Raw genomic sequence first — 27,366 nt, 5'->3', positions numbered from 1 at the left:
CCAATTCTCAGGCCCTGTGCTAATATAATTTATCAATTTGCATTGCAATATTAGGTGACGAAAATAGGAGCTAGAGTGAGAACATATAGGACATTAAGTCATGTATACTATCAGTATCAGTGGGATTTGCTTCAACTGTGTTGAGAGTTTAAGGGGAAGTGCAGCCGAATATAATACTTGCTATATAACCTTCATATATTATGGACATAAGTAAATGCAATGCACATTCTTTTCTTGTATGTCATCAACTGAGAATCGACTAAGATGAAGTCAAGTGTGGTTAAGGCTCAGTTCACAATACTGTGATATGATTGTAACAGAGCGTTCCACGCTCCGCTTGAGTGCTTCCGTCATATACTGCTTCCTCCAGTCTAAACATAAATATCAGATATTATAGCCCCATATTTCAACCAAGAACTAGGTAGGACTCGTTTGGCTACACAGCTGGAACTCTTTATTTGAAAATCAGTATTCACCCCCTTGGCATTTTTCGTGTTTTGTTGCCTCACAACCTGGAATTAACATGGATTGTTTGAGGATTTGCATCATTAGGGGCTCTTTCACATGGGGCGGATCAGTGATGATCCGCCCCGTGAACATCCGCTTGCTCTGAGGGGATCGCTCCGCCGATCCCCGCTGAGCAGGAAGATGACAGGTCCGTCGCTGCACAGTGTGCAGCAACGGACCTGTCAGAGCGCCGCTCTCCCCTATGGGGGATCGGGTGATGACGGACCGTAGAGTCCATCGTCGTCCGATCCGAAAACGGATGGAAAAGTAGGTTTTTCCTCCGTTACACTTTTTCGGATCGGAGCGGGTCGGATGTCAGCGGACATGTCACTGCTGACATCAGACGCTCCATAGACCTCCATGGAGTATCCGTTCAGGTCCGCCTAAAAAACTGACAGGCAGACCTGAACGGACAGTCCGTGTGAAAGAGGCCTTAATTTCCAGAACATGCCCACAACTTTGAAGATTTTTTTTTTATATTATTTATTTATTGTGAAGCAAACAACAAATAGGACAAAATAACAGAAAAAATCAATGTGCATAACTATTTACCCCCCTAAAGTCTGTACATTGTAGAGCCACCTTTTGCGGCTATCACAGCTCCAAGTCGCTTTGGATAAGTCTTTGAGCTTGCCACATCTCACCACTGGGATTTTTGCCCATTCTTCCTTGCAAAACTGTTCCATCTCCTTCAAGTTGGATGGTTTGCGCTTGTGAACAGCAATCTTTAAGTCTGACCACAGATTTTCTAGTGGATTGAAGTTTGGGCTTTGACTAGGCCATTCCAACACATTTACATGTTTCCCCTTAAACCACTTAAGTGTTGCTTTAGCAGTGTGTTTGGGGTTATGCTGGAAGGTGTACCTCCGTCCTAGCCTCACACAGAGTGGTACAGGTTTTGCTCAAGAATAACCCTGTATTTAGCACCATCCATCTTCCCCTCAACTATGACCAGTTTCCCAGTCCCGACTGCTGAAAAACATCCCCACAGCATGATGCTGCCACCCCCATGTTTCACTGTTGGGATGGTGTTCTTTGGGTGATGTGTTGGGTTTGCGCTAGACATAGCGTTTTCTTTGGCCAAAAATTTCAATTTTTCTCTCATCAGACCAGAGCACCTTCCTCCGCACATTTCGGGAGTCTCCCACATGCCTTTTCGCAATCTCAAAACGTGCAATTTTGTTTTTTGCTGAAAGTAATGGCTTTCTTCTTGCCACTCTGCCATAAAGCCCGAATCTATGGAGCGTACAGCTTATTGTCATCCTATGTACAAATACTCCAGTCTCTGCTGTGGAACTCTGTTGCTCCTCCAGGGTTACCTTAGGACTCTGTGCTTCCTCTCTGATTTATGCCCTCCTTGCCCGGTCCATGAGTTTTGGTGTGTAGCGTCTGTTGGCAGGTTTGCTGTTGTGCCATGTTCTTTCCATTTGGTTATGATGGATTTGATGGTGCTCCTAGGGATCATCAAAGATTTGGATATTCTTTTATAACCTAATCCTGACTTGTACTTCTCAACAACATTGTCCCTTACTTGTTTGTAGAGTTTCTTGGTCTTCATGTCAGTGTTTGGTTAGTGGTGTCTCTTGCTTAGGTGTTGCAGCTTCTGGGGCCTTTCAAAAAGGTGTGTATATGTAATGACAGATCATATGACACTTAGATTGCACAAAGGTGGACGTCATTTCACTAATTATGTGACCTCTGAAGGTAATTGGTTGCACTAGAGCTTTTTATGGGCTTCATAACAAAGGGGCTGAATACATATGCACATGCCAATTATCAGTTTTTTTATTTCTGAAAAATAGTTTTATGTATATATTTTTCTAATTTTACTTTAATTTAGACTATTGTGTTCTGATCCATCACATATAATTCAGATTGAAAAAACATTGAAAAATTGGTAGAAAATGGGGAAAAAAGCCAAGGGGGGGTACTTTTGCAAGGCACTGTATATCCCACAGGAGGACATCCCCTCCCCCCTACCAAATCATATTACCCTAACAATACAACCTGTACACAGGAATACAGTTACAACAACCGACATTATACTATAAACATTATGTTAATGTAGCCACCTGGATGAGGTCAGACTTGCCAGCTTCTAGATCAGAAAGTACAATACACATTATTACAAGTTTAAACTCATCCCTCAATGGTTTGCTAGCAGACAGACAATAGGTGAGTTAAATAGCACAATTAACAATGGGTGAAAGACCCTTAAGAGGCACACTAGACCTACTTACAATAAACCCATTATAGCAGGCAACCCCAGACAGGTGGCTTGCTGATGACAACATCTGCTATGAGTCCCACAGTGTGGAGCAGTCATTGCTAGAAATATGGCATCTAGGGCCTAGAGTCCCAGACTGTGTGTCTTGGGGAGACATGGACTTCAATCCAAAGTAACAAGACCACTCCATGGATCCCCCAGGTATACACCTTCCAAAGAGTAGTGTTCCCTTAAATACCAGGGCCCATAGTCAGTGGGTAAGAGAGGCTTGCTCCCTGTCCCGGCTAGGTCTGTTACAATAATATTGACCCAATTTAAAGTGCAATCATGTAGTGCGACTTTAATTGGGTTTTGGATGTGGCTTTCATATGCTGTGGGGCCAAATCACACTGTAAATTGCACCAAAGTAGCACAGGAACCTTTTCTAAAATCGCACCTCACAGAATTGCATTGATGTGAACAGGCACCATTGAAAATAATGTGATTTCCCTTGTTATGTAATGCAACTCAAGTCGCATCTGATATCCCTCTAGTGTAAACCAGGCCTAAGTGTGTCCCATTGAAGTGACGCCTGCATGAAATATAAAGAGTTCTGAGCACACATACACATGGGTATTAACCAATTGCTTACTGGGCACCTAAACCCCCCTCCTGCCCAGACCAATTTTCAGCTTTTAGCGCAGTCACTCTTTGAACGACAATTGCGCGGTCATACAGTACTGTAGCCAAATGAATTATTTTTTGTTAAAAAAATGTAAGAATTTTGCAAACAGGTAATTTTTCTCCTTCATTGATGTACGCTGATGAGGCTGCACTGATGGGCATCGATATGCTGCATTGATGGGCACTGATAAGGCTGCATTGATGGACACTGATGGGTGGCACTAAAGGGCACTAATAGGTGGCACTGATAGCTGGCAGTGATGGGCACTGATGGGTGGCAGTGATGAGCACCGATCGGCACTGGTAGGTGACACTGATAGGCAGCACTGCTAGGTGGCACTGATTGGCACCACTGGTGGGCATTGATAGGTGGCACTCGTGGGCATTGATAGGTGGCACTGATTGTTGGCACTGTTATGCATTGGTGGGCACTGATTTGTGGCACTGTGGGCTTCCTCTTTGGGACCGATGTCCCTTGCACAGAAACCGATTACCAATCTTCTGTTTGCATCATGTGATCAGCTGTCATTGGCTGACAGCTGATCACATGGTAAGGGACCGGGATCGACCCCTTCTCCGTTCTGTCATCACCCGAGTCTCATTGACTCTGTGATCACAGCATGCGCCCTGCAGGGGGCGCGTGGGGAGTGTGCAAATGGGAGGACATCTATTGACGGCCTCATGACAAAGTAGTTCCGCGCTGTAGCCGTCATTCGGCTATAGCACGGATCTGAAGGAGTTAAATCACATTATCCGAAAAAAACCTTGACTCCTGCTGCACCCCCCCCCCCCCCCCCCCCAGCTGATATGCTTGAATTTTTAGTAGGGAGAAACAAACAAAGGATACATCATAGTATTATAGATGCAACAGTTCAAATTTATTGCAAAATATTTTTGGTCATGCTATACGAACACCATGAAACAGATATCCCTAGACATTCTGGCTTTGATTTACTAAAGTCAAATGGACTATTCACTTTGTAAGGGAATTTTTCCCAGAGCTTAGTAATTGAGCTGAAGCTCTGCTTATTTCTATCTTCCAATCATGTGCAACAGGGACGTGCAGTCAGGGGAGGCAAATGAAGCAGAGCCTCACCTGCCGTGAACATAAAAAAAATAAACGATCGACTTCGAGGGTCATAGCTCGGTGACCTGGGGTATTTGGGGTATGTAGCTGAAGTCCTACCCCACCACTGGTCAAAATTTGGGGCTCCTATGACCTACGGTTCAGGAGATACAGGGCTCCTTGCGCAGCCTGTCAGAAGCTACATACAGAGCGGTTAGTTTAACTACAAGCTGGCACACTGTTTGCAGCAGACTGAGAGGATGAGCTCACAGTGCCTCTCCTCACATGTCAGAGGCACCGAGCTTGATGGACAGCTTGGAGTCTTGGACCAATGGTAAAGTACCATTAGCCCAAGCTGTCCAATAAAAATGCTGAGAGGCATGCCTCCACTGCAGTGTCATAGAAGGGGGGATGTGTCTAAAAGACAAAGGCTTCCTTCCAGCCCAGCCCTCTTATCTACAAGGAAAAAAAAACATGTGTTTATGGGTATAAGACTTACCCAAAATCCCATTTTTTTTCCTCACACAGTTAAGAGGCAGAATGAGAATCTGCTGCTGCTGAAAAGGTACAAGCTAAGTCATATACTATGCTATGTTATAAGATAAAAATGTATTATTTATCGATTTACTGTGAAATTACTGGTTTGAAGTTATAACTTCAAACTTCAGTAATTTGTCCATTAAGCCGACCTGCTTGAGTACAGTTTTTGTAAATACAATAAAACCTTGGTTTGAGAGTGTTTTGCAAGGCAAGCAAAATTTTTGAATACATTTTGACTTGATATACAAGTAGCGTCATGTCACGACTGAGTATAAAAAAGAGAAGCGCCTCTTAAGTGTAGCAATACAGTTACATTTAATGAAGGTACAACATTTAGCAACTCACATGGTTGATGATTAAATCAGGCACATCTAAGTATGCAGGCATCCGTGGTAAAGCTGTCCACATAGACCTTCCTCCTCACAGCCATTGACGTCGTCCCTTCCAGGCTGTGCTCCATGAGCGCTTCAAGCCTCGCTTTCAGATCGCTCTACTGGGTCTTCCCGGTTACAATTGCATACTGACAGTGGTGAGAGCCGGAGGTGAGGAGGACGGTCTATGTGGACAGCTTTACCCCGGATGCCTGCATACTTAGATGTGCCTCTCTTTTAATCATCAGCCATGTGAGTTGCTAAATGTACCTTCATTAAATGTAACCATGTTGCTAAACTTAGAGGTGCCTCTCTTCTCTTTTATACTCTGTAGTTCCTGCTGGATTTTGCTTCTAATCCCCTTGTGGAGGCTGACGTTTGTGGGTGGACATTTTATGGTTACAAAAGCTATCATATTGCTATAATCTTTTTAAATGGACTATAAACTGAAGGACTTATGAATAAATGGTTGTGGAATGAATCATCTGAGTTTCCATTATTTCTTATGGGGAAATTCGCTTAGATATACAAGTGCTTTGGATCACAAGCATGCTTCCGGAACGAATTAGGCTCGCAATCCAAGGTATTACTGTATAGTAAATTACCTTAAAACCAATATATAATAATTTGTATATTAATTATGGTAATTAACCATTTACCAACCAGGCCAATTCTGACACTTTTCTCCTACATGTAAAAATCATATTTTTTTTTTGCTAGAAAGTTACTCAGAACCCCCAAACATATTTATATATATATATATATATATATATATATATATATATATATATATATATATATATATATATATATAATTAGCAGACACCCTAGGGAGTAAAATGGGGGCTGTTGCAACTTTTTATGTCACATGGTATTTGTGCAGCAATTTTTCAAATGCATTTTTTTTGGAAAGAAACTTTTATGAATAAAAAAAAAAAAAATGTATACTATGAAAGATGATTTTACGCCGAGTAAATAGATATCTCTGTGAGTGTGATCGCGGGTCCCATGGACTCGATGTCCGCGGGGATACCCGCAATCGTGTCAGGGAGTGGAAGAATGGAGAAATGCTTATTTACATCAGCATTTCCCCGTTCTGCCTAGTGACAGGACACTGATCACCGCTCCCTGTAATCAGGAGCGGTGATCAGTGTTGTTTCACACATAGCCACGCCCCCCCCCCCCACAGTTAGAATCACTCCTTAGGACACACTTAACCCCTTCACTGCCAGTCACATTTACACAGTAATCAATGCATTTTTAATTGCACTGATCACTGTATAAATGTGAATGGTCCCAAAAGTGTCCGATCTGTCCGCCATAATGTCACAGTCACAATAAAAATCGCTGATCGCGGCCATTACTAGTAGAAAAAAAATTAATAAAAATGCCATAAAACTATCCCCTATTTTGTAGACGCTATAACTTTTGTGCAAACCAATAAACGCTTATTGCGATTTTTTTTTTTTTTTTTTTTTTGTACCAGAAATATGTAGAAGAATACGCATCGGCCTAAACTGAGGAAAAAATCCGTTTTTTTGTATATTTTTGGGGGATATTTATTATAGCAAAAAGTAAAAAATAATGCGTTTTTTTTTTTTTTTCAAAATTGTCGCTATTTTTTTGTTTATAGCGCAAAGAATAAAAACCGCAGAGGTGATCAAATACCACCAAAAGAAAGCTATATTTGTGGGGAAAAAAGGACGTCAATTTTGTTTGGGAGCGACGCAGTGCCGAATCGCAAAAAGTGCTCTGGTCTTTGGGCAGCCAAATGGTCTGGGGGTTAAGTGGCTTACAGTGGATCACAGCCCTTTATAACAGGCTCTGCTTTTTAGTGCAAAACATTAAGGTGTTCAGAAATGTCAGTGTTGGTGATTTACATATGCCATGCTACTCCACACTCCCCTGTCTCCCTGAAAACGTCCAGCAGATGAAACTCGTTGGGCAGGGCAATACTTGTCATGTCATTTCCACTGTTTGGAGAGCAGTGCCATCTTGGATGAGGCTGGTAACACTGAGATTGTTATGAGGCAAAACATTGTGATACCCTTCTAAAAAACAAACCATTTCTTGCGAGCTACTGTATAAAGATCCAAATAATAATTAAGGAGAGCTGCTAGCATTGACCACGTCCCATATGCTCGTGCCAACCCAGTAAATAAATTAATAATAAAATGCTGCACTATCCAAACATAATCATATACCCATCACATTCAGTATTGACATAGTTATCTACAAAAGGTATTATGAAACGTTACAATCCCATATAACTATCCATTATGGATAAATAGCAATCCTATGCGATTTGAACATTGCACTCCTCTGCGATATTTCCAATGACAATCCTTTACGATTAGTAGATTGCAATCCTATACAATAGTGCCAGTGACAACCTATGTGCCTGTATAATATTCAATATAAAGTGCATTGACATTGAGAAACCAATAGAAGTACCAAATAACAATGTATCATGTTTAAAGTGCTCTTGTGCAAAATTATCATGCATTCATGAGCCTTGAAAGGAACGCAGCATAAAAGTCTATTCCTATTTACTTCTTTCTTCTAATTCACATTCCAAATAGTAAAACAACAAGTGCTCATGTCCACTCTTGTGCTCCCCCTTTGGTGTATGCACTCACCTTAGAGCGTGTGACCTCCCACCTAAGCTTGGTCAAAACATGCTTTTAAACCACCTCTGGGTTTGTTATCAGCATTCAGATCCTTGGCTGGTTGCTTGCACATGTATCCATATAGAAAACAGAGGAGACTAAATGGTGTGATATCATTTTTAAAAATGTATTAAAAATTGTGATACCCTCTAATGTACAGTAAGGCCCCTTTCACACTGGGGCGGTGGGGGCGTCAGCGGTACAACAGCGCTATTTTTAGCGCTGCTGTACCGTCGTTCTTGCAGCGGTATTCGGCCGCTAGCGGGGCGGTTTTAACCCCTGCTGGCGGCCGAAAAAGGGTTAAAATCCCTCGTACAGCGCGGCTATAGCCGCGCTGTCCCATTGATTTCAATGGGCAGGAGCGGTGAATACACCGCTCCTTCACCTGCTCCAAAAAAGTGGTTTGCAGGACTTTTTTCACCGCCCTGCCTGCGCACCGCTTCAGTGTGAAAGCCCTCGGGCTTTCACACTGAACAAACAGCGGAGGCTGTTTAGGGGCGGTTTTCAGGCGGTATTTTTAGCGCAATACCGCCTGAAAACCGCTCCAGTGTGAAAGGGGCCTAAGTGCAAGAAAAAAGGGGGCAGGGGGAAGGTTTGGGACTTTCTTGCAATTGACAGGAATGGAGACACCTACTTCCCAGGTGTCATTCAAAGTCCCAAACATCCCCCTTTTTTTACTCCTAATGTAAGTGCGCAATGAGCGGTTACTGTTTTACTGAAATAAAAACTATTTATCAGACTGTGTACGGATCTTTCAAATATTTATCCTATGATGGCGTGTAGGCAGTTGGTGGCTGGTCTTGAGCAGTGGAGATGATGCGACAGGTTTTGCCCCGCCCAACGAGTTTCATCTGCTGGGCGTTTTCAGGGAGACTGGGGAGTGTGGAGTGGCATAGCACATGTAAATTACCAGCACTAAAGTTTCTGAACACTTACATTTTTTGCACTAATCAGCAGGAGGTATTGTGAACACCGTAAATGGTTATTAGAGGTTAAACAAACAAAAGATGTTACATTTTAGATTGGGTATTGAGAATTTGTTTTACAGCGTTGCATCTTTTTTTTTGTTTTAAAAACAAATTACCACTATGCTAATGGAATCCTCTTCGATCCTACTGTCATTAAAAATCACAAAAGTTACCCATAATGTGGGATTGGACAAATGGTTTTGGGAAATTATTGCTCTCCATTATTATAAACAAAACGCCACTCCAGGTGGGTGTTTGGCAAGTGCTATTTGTTGGGATAAGTGTTTACTAAACCATGATTCATGAAGAGCATTGTGGTGTCACAGTATTCTCTGTATGTATTCATCCAGTACCCTGCTGATTGGGATCAAAACAGTACAGATGTTATATTTGTGACATCCATGTCGTTCAGATTTATTCTTTATGGATCAGTAAAAGCAGGCTTAAACACAAACCACCGCTTTTTTTTTTTTTTTTTTTGTTGCTCCCCTCCCCCCTTCACCTATAGGGATGTAATGTTATAGGGACCCTTAGTGTTCCCTATAACATTGAATGCAGATAAACCAAGTAGGTTGCCCCTGTATTAAGGAAAAAACCTCCTGGCACCTTTTAGTGGCCTCCATCTCCAAACACTTAACTATGGTCTGTTGTCACTACCATCGGTTCCCAATGAATTGCACTGCTTCCCTGATCTTCCAGGTTCTGGAGGCGGCTACTGAGGGCAGCAGAGCCAAAGGCTCCAGCTGCCATTGGTGATATTGCTGGGAGGAGCAGAGAGCAACAAAGTGCCTTGCCAGGCGCTTTGTGTTTATGGATGAACCAAGGAGTATTGTGTTTATGGATGCACACAGCAATAGCCAGGAGTCTGCATGCATAGGTGACTCCTTAACAGCCATCTTGCTATAAGGACACCTGCAAACAGAGCGGGAGGGTGGGGGGAACTAACAGCTTGGGGACTGGCTGCAGGAGAAAAAAAAAGGCAGTGAAAAACAAAAAAAACAAAACATCATTCATAGTAATTGTGGACCTCCTCTTCCCAAAACATGTAGGGTTTAATATCCTTTTTATGTCACTTTTGGTCGAGGGCCTAGGATAGCACCAATCTACAAACCCTAGAAACTGTGATACCTGATGATTTTTTTCTTTTATTTGTCTATCTCTGGAAATTTGTAGCTAAATTCAGCAGAAAAACTTTAGGAGAAAGGAGTATATTAAGGCAACATGAAAGCACCTCTCCTTTCTATAATTTTGGCAGTCTAAATAACTGAAAAGTAGTCTTGCGTATGAAGCATGCTGCATTGTAGCAGTTGTTTGAGCTCAAATAATCACATGACACTAGGGGCAGAGCTTGTCTGGACATCACCCCTTCTGTATGCCTTATGCCTTAGTATGATGTTCTGTCAATAGTTTGCTGTGCAATAAGTTGGTTGATAATAGAATTGTGCTCTATTGCTGCGGTGGTTCTTTTTTATACAGGATTTTGAAACTTTTTGAAAATAAAAAAGCAAGCATTTTATTATTAATGCCTGGAAAATTCCAATGAACTGTGAAACTGTGTGACAGACTCACCCGGGACAGAGGCTTTTGGAGGGGACTGCAGGCTAGCCTTTTGCCTACTGACTATGGGTCCTGGCTTTGAAGGGAACACTGCTGTTTGGGAGGTGTGTGCCTGGGGATCCTTGGAGTGGCCTTGTTTCTCATTCGGGTTCATGTCTCCCCAGAACACACAGACTCTGGGAATCTATCCCCGGGATCCAAGTTAAGGGCCTAGATGCCACATTTTCAGCACTGACTGCTCCACATTGTGGGACTCAGAGCAGATGTTAATCTCATCAGCTCAAGCCACCTGTCTTTCACCCATTGTTTTTTTTTTTTTTTTTTTTTCAATAGATTTTATTGAAAGAAAAGTACAATACAAGGTATCACAGTAGTTGGTATACAAAATTTTGAACATTTTATAAATCTATATATGTATATACCCATTGTTAATTGTGCTAATTAACTCACCTATTGTCTGCTAACAAACTACTGTGGGGATGTTGAACTTATGATAATGTGTAGTGTACTTTGTGAGCTTGGTGCCGGCCAGTCTAACCTGGAATTGAGATCTCTGATTAATCACAACATTGTCCAGGTGGCTAGTTGTTTAATTAACGTAATGTTTATAGTATATGTTGGCTGTTGTAATTCTGTTCCTGTGTACAGTTTGTATTGTTAGAGTAATATGATCATGAGGGGGATGTCCTCTTGTGGGAAATAAAGTATGTGTCTGGGTTTCAATAAAAGCCTTTCCTTTGGTTTTTACCTCACATCTTATCTGTGTATGATAATTGGGGTAAAAAGGGCTGGTATTAGCGCTCGATCTGCTCAGGATGGCTTGGAGGGCAGGAAGCGATGGGTGGTGGAAGGAAGCATCTAGTCGGGATGCCCAAGTGGTTCTGTCACACAGGGCACTTAATTATCTGTGTAGCATGCATTGTTCTATACTGGAAATAATTACAGGCTTGGAGCTGAACAGGAAAAATGAGTCAATAGACATCTGTGCTATGGGTTGTGTGTGGACATGTAAAATAAATAATACTCATATTTACTGCCCTTACAAATGTTAACAAAAAAGGACTTTTAACTTTGAGAATGTATGCAAAGCTGCAGTGTTCCAAATTTTTTGACTAAAACTCCTTGCACACTGAGTCATTTATTGCTGTGCGTCCCTCCCCGTGTTTTAGTGCACCCATGAAGAACAGATGCTGTCCCCAGCCTCGCTCATAATCTATGGCAGTCTGTAGCTGGACGGGGTTGAGTGCTGTACCGAGCAGTACTGGTAATGTTTAGGCCCTATGTGCTCAGGGATAAATGCAGAAGACCTACATTCTGTGCATTTGTTGCTGAACACATACAACCCTAAACCAGGGTTGCCAACCTTCCGCAGCATTTTTTTACTGACAAAACATGGAAAATTTACTGGCGGAGCACATTTTCTTACTGGCAACCTGAGAAATTACAGAACTCTTATTGAAAACTAACACAGTGAATATTTAAACAGTATAAACATGATATGAAAACACTGACAATACCTACAACAAAGTAATTTGCTTGATTTACGCTTAAAAAGTCAACACCGCATGAAATTATCAGCCCCTGATATTTACTGGCAGTTGTAAAAAAAAAATCACAGATTTTTACAAACTGTCAGTAAATTTACTGGCGGTTGGCAACCCTGCCCTAAACGCAGGTACTGCTTAGTGCGGCGTTAAGCCCCATCCAGCTACAGACTTGGACAGGAAGCGGGGTTGGGTGCTGCACCTGCTCCTCCTGGGCACACTAAAATTTTGGGAGGGACTCATAGTATCTAAACGGCCTTGCCCCCCTGTAAAAGGAGCCTAAGAAGCAAGGTTCTATGGTCGGAAGTAGAAGTACCACCAGCTACCGCGGCAGGTGGCTTGTAGTTCTGTATGAACTGCAAGGGTGCTGATGAGCACCCTTGTAATTCATTCACAAGCCCTACAGCTTTCAAAATGACAGCCTGTTGTAAGGATCGGGCTGAAAGCTACAGGACCTGTCTGCAGAAGCCTGACATTTCACTACTGATCAAGGGTGCCATGCTTTCCAGGCTACTGCAGGAAATAATTATAATGTACATTGTACTTATTTTTGCAGAAAAAAAAAGTGAATTTGTTTTTCTAAAAAAGGTGAACTTATCCTTTTAAGACAGCCCACTCACATTGAATGGTGTGCAAATGCTGCTCTCAATGCACATTTCATCAGACATCTCTGCTTTGCAGTGTGCTAAAATGCAAGTGCATTATGCTGTGTTGCCTAAGTGCATAGTACCAAAGCACCACAATGTGTTTTGTGTGTTACTATGCATTGCAGCAGTGTGTTGTACTGCAGAACAGTTATGTGAATGGGCCCTTAAACTGGCCACACACACACAAACATCTGTTTTACTTCAATTTCTTTTTAGATTTGATTTCAGTGCTTTATTGTTTGTAAATGATCAAGTAAATAAAACAAATTTGATTTTCCATACCCTATTCCCCATTGAGTGCAATTCTACATATTCCAACCGATTGCTTAATTTTTTTATATAACCTCAAGAAAATTGATTGGTTGAACTCGGTGGACTTGTATTTTTTTTTCAGCCTATGTAGCTATGGTTAAAAAGTGATTGAAAAATTCCCACATGTAGTTTGATTTCTCGTAGATATGTTCAGATTGCAATGTGTGAGCAGTGTGTCAGTTGGTACAGGACTGTCCAGGATCAGAGATGCCAGTCACATTGAAGTGGAAAATGTTCAGCTATTGTTCCCTTAAACAAACATGCCCCCAGCTCTTGCAGCATTAGCATACAGTAGCCAAGGGTTGTAAGACCTGCTGCTATATCCACTTACATGGCACACCAGCTCTGTATATAACCCCTGGCAAAAATGATGGAATCACCAGTCCCTGAGGATGTTTCTTCAGTTGTTTATTGTTGTAGAAAAAAAGCAGATCACAGACATGACATTATAAATGGCAACTTTCTGGCTTTAAGAAAAACTAAAAGAAATCAAGAAAAATAATTGTGGTGGCCAGTAACAGTTAGATTTATAGAACAAGCACAGGTAATAAATTATGGAATCACTCAATTCTGAGGAAAAAATTATGGAATCAATCTGTAAATTTTCATTACCAACACTTATGCCGCATACACACGGTCTGACTTTTTGGCTACAAAAGTCCGACAGCCTGTCCGACAGACTTTCAACGGACTTTTGGCGGACTTGCGGCGGACTTTCTAATGAACAGACTGCCCTACATACGATCACACAAAAGTAGGACGGATTCGTACGTGATGACGTACACCGGACTAAAATAAGGAAGTTTGAAGTAGCCAATAGCTGCCCTAGCGTGGGTTTTTGTCCGTCTGACTAGCATACAGACGAGCGGATTTCTGGGTCCGGCGTAGTTACGACGTAAAGATTTGAAGCATGTTTCAAATCTAAAGTCTGTCAGATTTGCAGCTGGAAAAGTCAGCTGAAAGTCCGGGGAAGCCCACACACGATCGGATTGTCAGCCGGCTTTGGTCCGTCGGCGTCCGTCGGACTTTTGTAGACGAAAAGTCCGACCGTGTGTACGCGGCATAACACCTGCATCAGATTAAATCTGCTTGTTAGTATGTAGGTAAAAAGGAGTGATCACACCTTGGAGAGCTGTTGCAACAAGTGGACTGACATGAAGCATGGCTCCAACACCAGAGATGTCAATTGAAAAAAAGGAGAGGATTATCAAACTCCTTAAAGACAGTAAATCATCACGCAGTGTTGCACAAGATGTTGCTTGTTCACAGTCGGCTGTGTCTAAAACATGGACCAAATACAAACAACATGGGAAGGTGGTTAAAGGCAAGCATACTGGTATACCAAGGAAGACATCAAAGCGTCAAGACAGAAAACTTAAAGCAATATGCCTTGAAAACAGAAAATGTACAACAAAACAAATGAGGAACAAATGGGAGGAAACTGGAGTCAACATCTGTCACCGAACTGTAAGAAACCGCCTAAAGGAAATGGGATTTACATACAGAAAAGCTAAAAGAAAGCCATCTCTAACACCTAAACACAAAAAAACAAGGTTACAATGGGCTAAGGAAAGGCAATCGTGGACTGTGGATGATTGGATGAAAGTCATATTCAGTGATGAATCTCGAATCTGCATTGGGCAAGGTGATGATGCTGGAACTTTTGTTTGGTGCCGTTCCAATGAGATTTATGCAGACGACTGTCTGAAGAAAACATGCAAATTTCCACAGTCAATTATGATATGGGGCTGCATGTCAGGTAAAGGCACTGGGGAGATGGCTGTCATTAAATCTTCAATAAATGCACAGGTTTACATTGAAATTTTGGACACTTTTTTTATCCCATCCATTGAAAGGATGTTTGGGGATGATGAAATCATTTATCAAGATGATAATGCATCTTGCAATAGAGAAAAAACTGTGAAAAAATTCCTTGGAGAAAGACACATAAGGTCAATGTCATGGCCTGCAAACAGTCCGGATCTCAATCCAATTGAATATCTGTGGTGGAAGTTAAAGAAAATGGTCCATGACAAGGCTCCAACCTGCAAAGATGATTTGGCAACAGCAATCAGAGAAGGCCGGAGCCAGATTGATGAAGAGTACTGTTTATCACTCATTACGTCAATGCCTCAGAGACTGCAAGCAGTTATAAAAGCCAGAGGTGGTGAAACAAAGTACTAGTGATGTGTTGGAGTGTTATTTTGTTTGTTTTTCATGATTCCATAATTTTTTCCTCAGAGTTGAGTGATTCCATAATTTATTCCCTGTGCTTGTTCTATAAATCTAACTGTTACTGGCCACCACAATTATTTTTCTTGATTTCTTTTAGTGTTTCTTAAAGCCAGAAAGTTGCCATTTGAAATGCCTTTAGTTTTTGGCCATGTCTGTGATCTGCTTTTTTTCTACAACAATAAACAACTGAAGGAACATCCTCAGGGACTGGTGATTCCATCATTTTTGCCAGGGGTTGTACATAGAGAATGATGTAAAAAAAAAAACAACAAATCTTTACTAATGATATTATATTTCTCCATCAATCAGCATGTTAATTGTTGTAAAATGTTAGCATTTTTTTGCTTCATAGGTAAAATCTGTGATAAATCTTCTGTTTGCTGCATATACCGGAGATGTTTCTGCCCTTCGAAGGTAATCTTACTATCCTAGATATAGAAATGGCAATAACAAAATGAAATCGCAAAACACAAAAAATTTATATTTCCATTTTGGCATTGTTGTGATGAATTATCCACTGGGGATGTCAAGAGTAAGATTTCTGAGCAGAAGTATGTGTGTGTGTGTGTGTGTGTGTGTGTGTATATATATATATTTATTATTATACAGGATTTATATAGCGCCGACAGTTTACGCAGCGCTTTACAACATTAGGGCAGACAGTACAAGTACAATACAATTCAATACAGGAGGAATCAGAGGGCCCTGCTCGTTAGAGCTTACAATCTAGGAGATATATATATTTATGCAGCCTGCAGCGTTACTCCTACTACAGTATAAATAAAGGGCAAAGTATAAATGGTCTTATTAAACCTTTGCCAATTTTTGTGTTTTTTGTATTTACTGTATTTGGGTTTTTAAAATTGGAAGCTGTCCATATTCCATTCTGTAATATTATATACTATAATATTTTACGACCGTGGTTGCCAAACTATGGCAAACAACTTTAAACCAGCCACTGCAATGAGAAGGCCCTGCTTGTAGGGCTTTCTTACAGTAAGCCTAGAATTGGGGACTGTTATTTTCAGGGTGGCAGTTTAACACAGGCACTATCAGGCATAGTGATCTTCTGCCTGATGGTGCCATGACATTGCCACAAGGAGCCGTGCAGGACATGGAGCCTACTAAACACCAATGACTGACCCAGATTTCCACCACTAACAACCAGTGATGGGGCACTATAATCTGATCAGTGACTACCAATGATTGAGCATCATTCCTCCCACTGACCACTAATAAACTTGGGCCAATTATTACTCCTACTGTCTATGGGCCATGTTTATTACTCCTACTGACTTCCAAGTCTTATTTCCACTGACCTCTGATAACTGGGCATTTATTATTTCCACTGATCTGTGATGTCTGGCAATTTATTACTTTCACTGACTGCTGATGCATTTTTTATTTCCACAAAACCTGGACTTCAGAGTATTCCTATTGTCTATTACTCTCACTGACAGACATTTGTTACTCCCACTGACTCCAGGGCCACTGAATGCTGGGGATTTTTTTTACTCCTAGATTTTTTTTTTTTTTTAAAGGTTTATAAAGCCCTGGTTCATTGTATGCATTTTAGTCCTAGTCAGAACTGGGAAGAGTTCTACTTTTATTGCTGTTTGTGTCCCTGTTTTAGAGACTTCTCTTTACTTCCTGTCTGACAGAATCCGGAAGGTTTAGAAACTGTGTCAGAATTTAAATGTGTTCTGTGTGCATGAAGAAGATGTTCCCTACATGTGTCGGGTATCAGAAAAAAATAGCAAATTAAGTGAAATCTTTCTGACTAGAACAAAGACAACATTTGAAAACTTCTAGTAAATGAAGAATCCTAACAAGACACAGACAGAATTAAGAACCCATTTGAAGCCAGACCCTTACTGCCACAGTTTCAGAGTGCACATCAAATGGTGATATCTTATGGAAACTTGTATGATGAAAAGGCCAGCACTCACAGAACAAATCTCAAAGTGACTTTTGTGAGGTCATCATCCAAAGATTACAAAAAGTGGAAGCAAGGAGGGAACACTGACTTTTCGAGGCCATGGTCGCCCACCCTCTCTTTTCAAGCTGACAAGCACTTTTTTGAAATTCTCCTTGAGGTTAATTCTGTCAGTGCTGGCCTATTCATGCAAGCATTAAACCCTTTTATCTTCTATCCAAAAGTAGGTAAAAATTTTGGCTGTAGTTAAAATTAATAGGGTTGTAATGAACATGAGAACACTTAAATAACTATGCTTTAATCACAGCATAGGAAGGGCATCCAATATGTGACATTTCAGTAGCCTGTTTCCGCATGTGTCAGTCAGTGAAATTGACAGATACCCCCAAAGAATAAAAAAAAGGGAGTTTTAATTATTTAGTCGTGACATCAGTTTGCTTTTTTTTCTAATCTGTGGGTTTGGCAACCATTTTGGGAGCTCTGGCACCTTTAACCCCACGTGGAAAACACTGCTTCCTTAACATCAGGTCCTTCTCTGCATGCAAATGAGAAGGGTTGACCCTGAGAAATGCTGAATAAGCCTGTGTATAGGCATACTGTATTCTCAGTCTAGTTGCTAAGTCCAAGCTGAAAGGCTATGGAGAGGGAAGTTTGTAAAAAGTGCGTATATAAAGGAAGCTTATCCTGCCTGGATGTAGCAACTCTAGTTAATAAATAAAGAGGTTGATAATGTTTGGTTTAATGTGGTTATTGAATGAACATTTAAAGGAAAGTATTGTGTAAATGTACCCCCATTGCAATAACTAAAGCTCCCCCTCCCCAACCTTAAAGGCCAAGTTCACCTTTAAAAAATAAATAAATGCACAGATTTTTGCGGGTAACAAATGTGCATTTATTTTATTTGTCAGTTTGAAAGCTGCAAGGTGTGTCAATGAACTAGTTCATTGAGAACTACAAGCTGTCTGCCACAGTGACAGACAGGACTTGTAGTTTATTCATTTGAAGATTCCTACTGCAACGATTTTAAATTGTGACAGCAGGTGCAGGAAGAGGTACATCCATCTGCTTTGAGGGGGACGAGGAGTTGCTGCATAATAACTTGTTTACACCCTTAATAAGGGTGTAACATTTTACCAATGGTGTATTTATCCTTTTAATATCACCTTTCCTGCTGGCAGTGGCTAAGGAAGTCTAATGTGATCTGCAAAAATCTTGCAGACCAAATGTCCTTCTCTGTTGGTTGCTTGGAGCACGGGTGACTTCAGAACTGGGCAGGGTGGAGCAGCTGAGTATTTCTGGCTTTGACTATCCTGGAAGTGTCGAAGGTGGTTAAAAATAACAGCAGAACAAAACCACACAAGAAATAGAGCCCTAGTCGTTGCATTGTAAGCAGTTCTGATCTGTATGCAGTGTTGACTGTAACTTAAGAAAAAAAAAATTGCACTGCTTGGATGCCCCTACAATACTGATGCTTTAATCTGGTTGAAAATGTTAATTTTGGCACTTGTGTTTAATAGAATATTGCTGTGTTTAGGATAATGTTTTAGAAAATAAACTGTAGGGGCAGGCTGAATTGAAACACCTTTTAATGTATTCACTAGGCTGAAATGGAGTCCTACTGGTGTAGGTGCGGCTTTGGATCTGCTTGGTAACTCTGCTAATTAGCAATGGTTCAAGATCGAAAAAGCTCTACCAATTGGCAACAAGTCAAGGCTCTTGGGGCAGGAGGGTGTGATTTTGAACAGGTTTCCCAATTTTTGCTTGAAGATAAAAGCAAAAACACTCTAGGCGATTGGGTAAATATATAGTTGAGTCACAGGATTAGAAAAGGAAGATACCAAACCAAATTCAGGTCCATTTACAAATTGCATACATTTTTTTTTTTAAAATGTCATTATTTTGGTATATATAGTGCCTTGAAAAAGTATTCGTACCTCTTGACATTTTCCAAATTTTTTCAAGTTACAACCAAAAACATAAGTGTACTTTTTGGGGATTTTATGTGATAGACCAACACAAAGTGGCACATAATAGTGAAGTGGAAGGAAAATAATAAATGTTTTTCAAATTTTAGCCCCCCTGAGTCAATACTTTGTAGAACCACCTTTCACTGCAACTACAGCTGCAAGTCTTTTTGGGTATGTCTCTACCAGCTTTGAACATCTAGAGAGTGACATTTTTTACCATTCTTCTTTGCATAATAGTTCAAGCACTGTCAGATTGGATGGAGAGCGTGGAGTGTGTGTGTGTGTGTGTGTATGTATATATGTGTATATATAAATATAAATTGTTTTTAAATTAAAACATTACTGTATCCATTTGTGTTTTACTATTTTAAAAAATTTAATCTCGAAGAATCCTTAATATTTTTGGCCACTGCTTTTTTATGCTTTAAGTTTCAAAATGTTACTAAATTTTCTTTCTAGATTTGCATTGTCAGCAATGGATATGGAGCAACGTGATTATGATTCTCGCACAGCTTTGCATGTAGCAGCAGCAGAAGGTATGTGCTTTCACATTTCAGTCATTTGTATGAAATGATGGCTAGATTGGAGTGGATTTAAAATTATGTTTAACGGAACAGAAATAATTTTGTTTAAGGGAATGAAGGAAGAAAGATTATAGGTCAACATAGGTCAAAGCAGAAGAGGGATTGGGGGAAAGGGGGAGGTGGGAGAGGGGTAATGGAAAAATTTTCTGAATGAGATTGTTGAACAAAGTACATAAATTTTGTATAATGTGAAACTCAATAACATTTAAATAAGAAAAAAAATATAATAATTGTTTAATCTAAGTTTATTAGGTTTTCACAAAACACATTAACATGTTAATAGAAGCAGAAAAAGAGAGTTTGCACTAAGTACAGGTCATACATATCCATTAGTACAGGGCAAAAAATTGTCAGGTTATATAACAGCTGAAAAAAAACAGGAAAGAACAATTAGATCAATATACAGTGGGGACGGAAAGTATTCAGACCCCCTTAAATTCTTCACTCTTTGTTATATTGCAGCCATTTGCTAAAATCATTTAAGTTCATTTTTTTCCTCATTAATGTACACACAGCACCCCATATTGACAGAAAAACACAGCATTGTTGACATTTTTGCAGATTTATTAAAAAAGAAAAACTGAAATATCACATGGTCCTAAGTGTTCAGACCCTTTGCTGTGACACTCATATATTTAACTCAGGTGCTGTCCATTTCTTCTAATCATCCTTGAGATGGTTCTACACCTTCATTTGAGTCCAGCTGTGTTTTGATTATACTGATTGGACTTGATTAGGAAAGCCACACACCTGTCTATATAAGACCTTACAGCTCACAGTGTATGTCAGAGCAAATGAGAATGATGAGGTCAAAGGAACTGCCTGAAGAGCTCAGAGACAGAATTGTGGCAAGACACAGATCTGGCCAAAGTTACAAAAACATTTTTGCTGCACTTAAGGTTCCTAAGAGCACAGTGTCCTCCATAATCCTTAAATGGAAGACGTTTGGGACGACCAGAACCCTTCCTAGAGCTGGCCGTCCGGCCAAACTGAGCTATCAGGGGAGAAGAACCTTGGCGAGAGAGGTAAAGAAGAACTTAAAGATCACTGTGGCTGAGCTCCAAAGATGCAGTCGGGAGATGGGAGAAAGTTGTAGAAAGTCAACCATCACTGCATCCCTCCACCAGTCGGGGCTTTATGACAGAGTGGCCCAACGGAAACCTCTCCTCAGTGCAAGACACGTGAAAGCCCGCATGGAGTTTGCTAAAAAAACACCTGAAGGACTCCAAGATGGTGAGAAATAAGATTCTTCGGTCTGATGAGACCAAGATAGAACTTTTTGGCCTTAACTCTAAGCGGTATGTGTGGAGAAAACCAGGCACTGCTCATCACCTGTCCAATACAGTCCCAACAGTGAAGCATGGTGGTGGCAGCATCATGCTGTGGGGGTGTTTTTCAGCTGCAGGGACAGGACGACTGGTTGCAATTGAGGGAAAGATGAATGCAGCCAAGTACAGGGATATCCTGGACGAAAACCTTATCCAGAGTGCTCCTCAGACTGGGCCGAAGGTTTACCTTCCAACAAGACAATGACCCTAAGCACACAGCTAAAACAACGAAGGAGTGGCTTCACAATAACTCCGTGACTGTTCTTGAATGGCCCAGCCAGAGCCCTGACTTAAACCCAATTGAGCATCTCTGGAGAGACCTAAAAATGGCTGTCCACCAACGTTTACCATCCAACCTGACAAAACTGGAGAGGATCTGCAAGGAGGAATGGCAGAGGATCCCCAAATCCAGGTGTGAAAAACTTGTTGCATCTTTCCCAAAAAGACTCATGGCTGTATTAGATCAAAAGGGTGCTTCTACTAAATACTGAGCAAAGGGTCTGAATACTTAGGACCATGTGATATTTCAGTTTTTCTTTTTTAATAAATCTGCAAAAATGTCAACAATTCTGTGTTTTTCTGTCAATATGGGGTGTTGTGTGTACATTAATGAGGAAAAAAATGAACTTAAATGATTTTAGCAAATGGCTGCAATATAACAAAGAGTGAAAAATTTAAGGGGGTCTGAATACTTTCCGTCCCCACTGTACATACACAATCAAGGAACCCCATTCAAAACAGCAGGGCAGTAGTATAGGACAACTCTGTGTACGCATAATAGTTCCACTGGTTCAACAAACATTAGTGATATATCCAAAGTAATTTGTAGAAGCATAATGTGGTAGCAACCCGAGGTAGAAGATTATTATAATCCCAAATAGTACTACCAACGTGACAGGAGAAAGGAAAAGGGGGGGGGGGAGGGGGAAGCCCCCTTCCACTGCAGGGTACGCAACCCAGGAATTCAGGTCACACACTATGCAAACGCAACAGTGTATCAGAAATATGACCATACAGTGCACATGAGCCAACATTTCTCCATTTTATCTTCCTCCCAAGTGATCATGAGTTCCATGTTACTGATATTCCCCAGCTTGCATGCCCAAGGGTTTAGAATTATGATGTGCAATATACTTACTGTACGTGCCACTGATCAAGGAATCTTCAGGTGTAAACTTCTGAAGCTAGTATGCTTCTAATGTCAGTTGGCAGTCCGCTGGTTGTTGAAGCTCATAATATTTTCAACCTGAAGATCTTTGCTGAGCTCACCAATCCTGGGATCTTTGAACCATCAATTCTGTGTCGGGAAGACTGAGATTAAATTTGTACAAATTGTTCAACTCTAAATATTTGAACAGAACAAATTTGTTTATGTTCAGCATTAAGGACCAGTCTGCCTTTTCAGACCCACTTTCTCGAAAAAAAAAAAAATTCAGAACTGTGCACAATACGTATTTATTAGCCTTTCAAGTGCAGTCTCATTCCTTTTAATATATTCTACATCTTTGTACTTTTCCAATCAAAGACCTAGATAGCACTGATCTTGCACCAGACAATTTGGTATGCATATAAATAAGCTTGTGTAAATATTGTGGATATGACTGTGCCTACATTGTAGAAATCCTGTGATAGACTTTTGTTATTAATAATTACAGGTCATGTTGAAGTTGTGCGCTTTCTCCTAGAAGCTTGCAAGGTTAATCCTTTTCCAAAAGACAGGTGAGTGTGTTAAAGATGACATTACAAATATATACAACATTGTATCTAAGAGTTTTCTTGTGTTTCTTTCAGTACATCTCTGTGGTAGATTATATAAACTTTATACAATAATCTGGACGTAATGTTTCCGGTCATGTACTTGTAAAGGCAATATATGAAGTGATCTTCAGGGAATGTAGCACCTCGGGACCACATGCAACAGCCTGTTAACTTAAACATAAGTCTTTTTTTTTTCTTTAGGCAAACAAGTGCTTCAGGTGGCAAAACAAACTTCAGAAAATGCAACACAAAAAATCTGCTTATCTTGAGCACAAATCAAACTATTAAATAAGAAAAAGTCCAGGAAGGCTGCTTGTCTAGGTTTCCCACCTCATACAATTAGCTATTGGTTACTAAGCTCACCTGCTGCAATTGAGAACCAGTAGCTAGTTGTAGATGAAAGGGGAGGTATTGCCAGCTCTTGGCTTTGGGAAGGAATCTCAATAATTGCATATCACATCATTCCAGGTTTCAAAGTTATGAAGCACATGTAAAATATTCAGGTACATGCAGGCATCAAAGGGTGGCCCACTATTATGTTTTCAAATTTAGTCATGCTTTTTATAAATGATAAGACTTGGCTTTTAAAACTGTTTTAGGGAACACCGTTCATGTCGAATACAAATACATTTTTCCAAGAGTAGAAAAAGACCTACGGCTTGTCTGTCCTAAATAATAATAACTTTTCTTTGGACCTGTTACATTTGTTTGGCAGTATATAGCCACCCATTTCTAATACTCAAGAAGTGTTTGATAACATCCCGTAGCCCTGACAAACAGCAATAATTGAAAATACTTTTTTTGTCATCGCTTTTACAGTATGAGGATTCCAAAGTACCTAACTAACCTCACAACTTAATTACACTGATCTGTGAAGCTGGACAAATTTAAACCCTAGTCCTCCAGCCATTAACTTTGGATGATTGTGGTAAAAACACCAACTACAAAGGTATTCAGGTTGCCTAGTGAGCCCAAACATTAAACTGTAACTCTGAATGAAAATTAAAGGGGACCTGTGCTGAGAAAAAATATAGCTATTGATGACCATCTCCTGAAAATGCTAGTTGTTTGCCTGTTTGGTCTTCAATACATAGTAGCTAATCAGCAAGGCGTTAAGTAAAGCCAAATCAGAATTCCTGATCTGCATACTTGCTCCAGGTCAAAGCAACTGGTTGAACATCACAGCCAGACAACTAGTGTTTTCTGGAGTAGAGATCTTTTGCTTTCTCAGTCCTGCTGACAAGCTAAAAAAAATAAACTATGCCTCCAGCATATTTTAGAAGATGTTTTAGAGTCGTGTGTGAAACATGACAGATTAATTCTGTTGATTCTAATTCTTCATGAATGTATACAATTCTGTTTCAATAGATGGCATTAGATTTTATTTTTATTTTTTATTACAAAATAATTCTTCCTTGCAAATCTACGTCTAATAAATGTACACACTTCAAAATACAGTGTGGCCTGTTAGGTCATGGCAAAGGAGTCAAATGGAACTAGACAGCCCACCTCTTAAACACTGACACAGGATTGCCTTTTTTTGTAATGTAAATGCAATATTTACTTTAACTGTATTTTTTGTATAATTTAACTTAAAGCATCATTTTGGGCTTTAAAGTACATCTAAGGCCAAAATATTAGTTTTTAATTTTACTTCATGTACAGTCTCGCTTTTTTTTTCCCTGTCACATTTAAAAAATATATGCTTTACATAGAAGCTATTACACCTCGGCCAGACTTGCAAAAATGTATGGTGGAGACATAGCAAAATGCTGGAGATGTTCTTTCTCTCCAGCAAATGCGGAACACATATTTTGGTCATGCCCACATATTCAAGTATATTGGAAGGAAATCACGCAGTGCATCTCAGACTTGATCTCAGTTCCCATCCCAGTGACAGTAAAGGTTTGCTTATTGGGGCTGGTAGAGGATCTGGTTCCAACCAGGGCATTGAGAACGCTAATAACCATCCTCTTATTTTATGGGAAAAAAGCGATCCTCCTTAAATGGAAAAATAAGAATGCTCCAGAGGGCAGGTTTTGGAAACAGTTAGTTAACAATATGCTTCCGTTTTACAAGACAACATATAGAGCAAGGGGGGTGTGAGAAAAAATTTAACAAAATATGGAAGGTTTGGTGGGAATCTAGCAATACGGTGGGATAAGTGATTTACTCCATGGTTTACACATTTGGATGGTATGACACTCAAAAGATAAAATGTTAAGACGCAGAGTACTATATGTACAAGTGGGGAGGGAAGACTGAAACAAAGGAAACAGACAAGGAGGTGGTAGTAAATGTGATAACACAAAGGTAAAAATGTGAAATACAAAACTAAACAATTATCTTGCTAAGAAATGTCCCTGAGCTGTGACAAGTTACTGGGAGGGGGAGGGGGGGGAGGAAGTAAAGAGGGTATGGGGTAGGCCTAGATTATCTCTGGTAGGGTTTAGTTGTCTCAAGGCCCTGCGAGGCCAAGTTTCACTGGGAAGGTGTCACTTGACGCACCCAGTTGTACATTACACTGTTGAAAAAACTCAATAAAAAGAAATAAAAAAAAAAATATATGCTTTCAGCAAGAAAAAAAAATCTTTGAGATATCAAGAAAAATCACCTTCTAAGATACTTGTCACCTGAACAGCTGTCCCCATTGGAGGATTTGCCATTGCTTTCTATCCCTTTTGACAGTTGTCACCAGGATAAATGGAGAGGAAGAACAGATAGCAATAAAACACAAGGGAAGTTTTAACACTTCTCTATTCTTTATTGATAATTTAAAAAATGGCTTCATATACACTTTAGGTATACTGAAAATAAATGAGCAGTCAATTCAAAAATCATTGCTTCTTCAGCCAACTGAAATCACAACTTTTATAGCACAGATACAAGTTTGAATGTAGAGCCATTTATACCATTTTCCATACAGCTGTTTCAGGCATGTTAGCATACATTGGTACATATTATTACTGTGACTTTTAGAGATTGGGGAACAATGAAAGAGTATGATGATGAAGGCCAAAAACAATTAACCACTCGCTGCTCAAGCCACTTCTGACACTTTTCTCTCATACATGTAAAAATCAGCATTTTCTTTTTTACTGAATAATTACTTAGAACTCCCAAACATTATATATTTTCTGGAAAGCAAAGGCCCAGGAGAAAAAAATATTGGTACCTGCAATTTTTGTGTTGCATGATATTTGTACAGCAGTTTTTCAAACGCAAGTTTTTTTGGAAAAAATACACTGGAGAAGTACAGCTGAAATAGTTCTGCACTCCTATGAGCCGTTTTCAGCAGAAAGCGGCCTGAAGACCACTGTCAGCTGAGGTCACGGAGCTGGTCCAGGCTCGGGCAAGATCGCGACCATATGACCGGGATCTGCCCACATGCCTGGACTGGCACCTTGAGCTGACCGCTTCTGCCCCCTCCACAGCCCAGTGCTCCAGTGAGCACAGGGGCAGAGCAGAGAGCCGGTGACTGACAGTCACCAGCCCTCTGCTTGGGGAGCTCTGAGAACCAAGCAACCAGCGGTGTTTGATCGTTTGGATCTCAGTGTTAGAGCCACAGGGGGACCAATGCTGCATCCACCTAGGTAAGTATGAATCTGCTAAAAAAAAAAAACCCATACCTCTCTTTTGATTAATTTTTAGTGCACACAAATACAATATAATACACCTTTTTTTTAAATTTTTAAAAGATGACGTTACACCGAGTAAAAAGCTGTAAACCATGGAATGGTGGCAAAATATAGTATTTAAAAAATTTCCAGAAGCTCCACTTTAAAAGCCTTTATGGGTTACCAGTTTAGAGTCTCATGCTTGAATTCTTGCTCTTGCTATATTTGTGGCAATACCTCACAAATGTGTTGCGATTACATCACCGTTTACAAATGTGTGTAGTACCAATGTACAGGTATACTTTTAAAAAATTTCGTTATTTTATTAATTTTTTTTAATTTTATTTTTTTACACATTCTCTTTATTTTTTTATTTTATTTTTTATTTTGCTATCACAAGGGATGAACACCATCCTATGTGATAACATGGAACATAACAGGTACTCTTTTTGGAAAAAAACTAGGGGTCTATTATACCCCATAATGTCCATATGAAAAATTCCAGAGTTCAAACAAAAACAAAAAGAAATTGTGTTTTAAAATGTAAAAAGTTGTACTAAAAGCAAAATAAAAAAGGACATATATGATGCAGTCTGTCACTAGCATTAAAGTAGAACTATAGGCAAAACTTTTTTCATTTTGGATAGAGTAGGAAGGGCTATAACCCCTGTCAGGTTTTTTTTTTTAGACTCGATCACAGAGCGCAACGTGCGCGACCTGCAGGGGGCGTGCAGGCCGTTTGGGCACGGGAGGACGTCAGTAGACGTACTCCCGGCAAAGTAGGTCCGCGCTGCAGCTGTCATTCGGCTATAGCGCAGATCTGAAGAAGTTAACACTACATTCTCTAGACAGTGTTGCTGTCCAAGGGTG

The 27,366-nt window shown here is 40.2% G+C and overlaps 1 protein-coding gene across 1 annotated transcript in view; it reads left to right on the top strand.

The window, feature by feature from the left end:
* The window catches only part of GLS (glutaminase), a 210,391-nt gene that overhangs the window by 164,829 nt on the left and 18,196 nt on the right, over nt 1-27,366 (top strand). The window contains exons 15-17 of the mRNA XM_073633167.1: nt 15,659-15,720; nt 19,669-19,745; nt 22,777-22,840. Coding sequence (XP_073489268.1) covers nt 15,659-15,720; nt 19,669-19,745; nt 22,777-22,840 — 203 coding nt within the window. The remainder of the gene's footprint in view (nt 1-15,658; nt 15,721-19,668; nt 19,746-22,776; nt 22,841-27,366) is intronic.

Source organism: Aquarana catesbeiana, linkage group LG06 (assembly GCF_042186555.1).
Source record: "Aquarana catesbeiana isolate 2022-GZ linkage group LG06, ASM4218655v1, whole genome shotgun sequence".
NCBI classification, from domain to species: Eukaryota; Metazoa; Chordata; class Amphibia; order Anura; family Ranidae; genus Aquarana; species Aquarana catesbeiana.
This window is presented reverse-complemented; position numbering and strand designations above follow the sequence as displayed.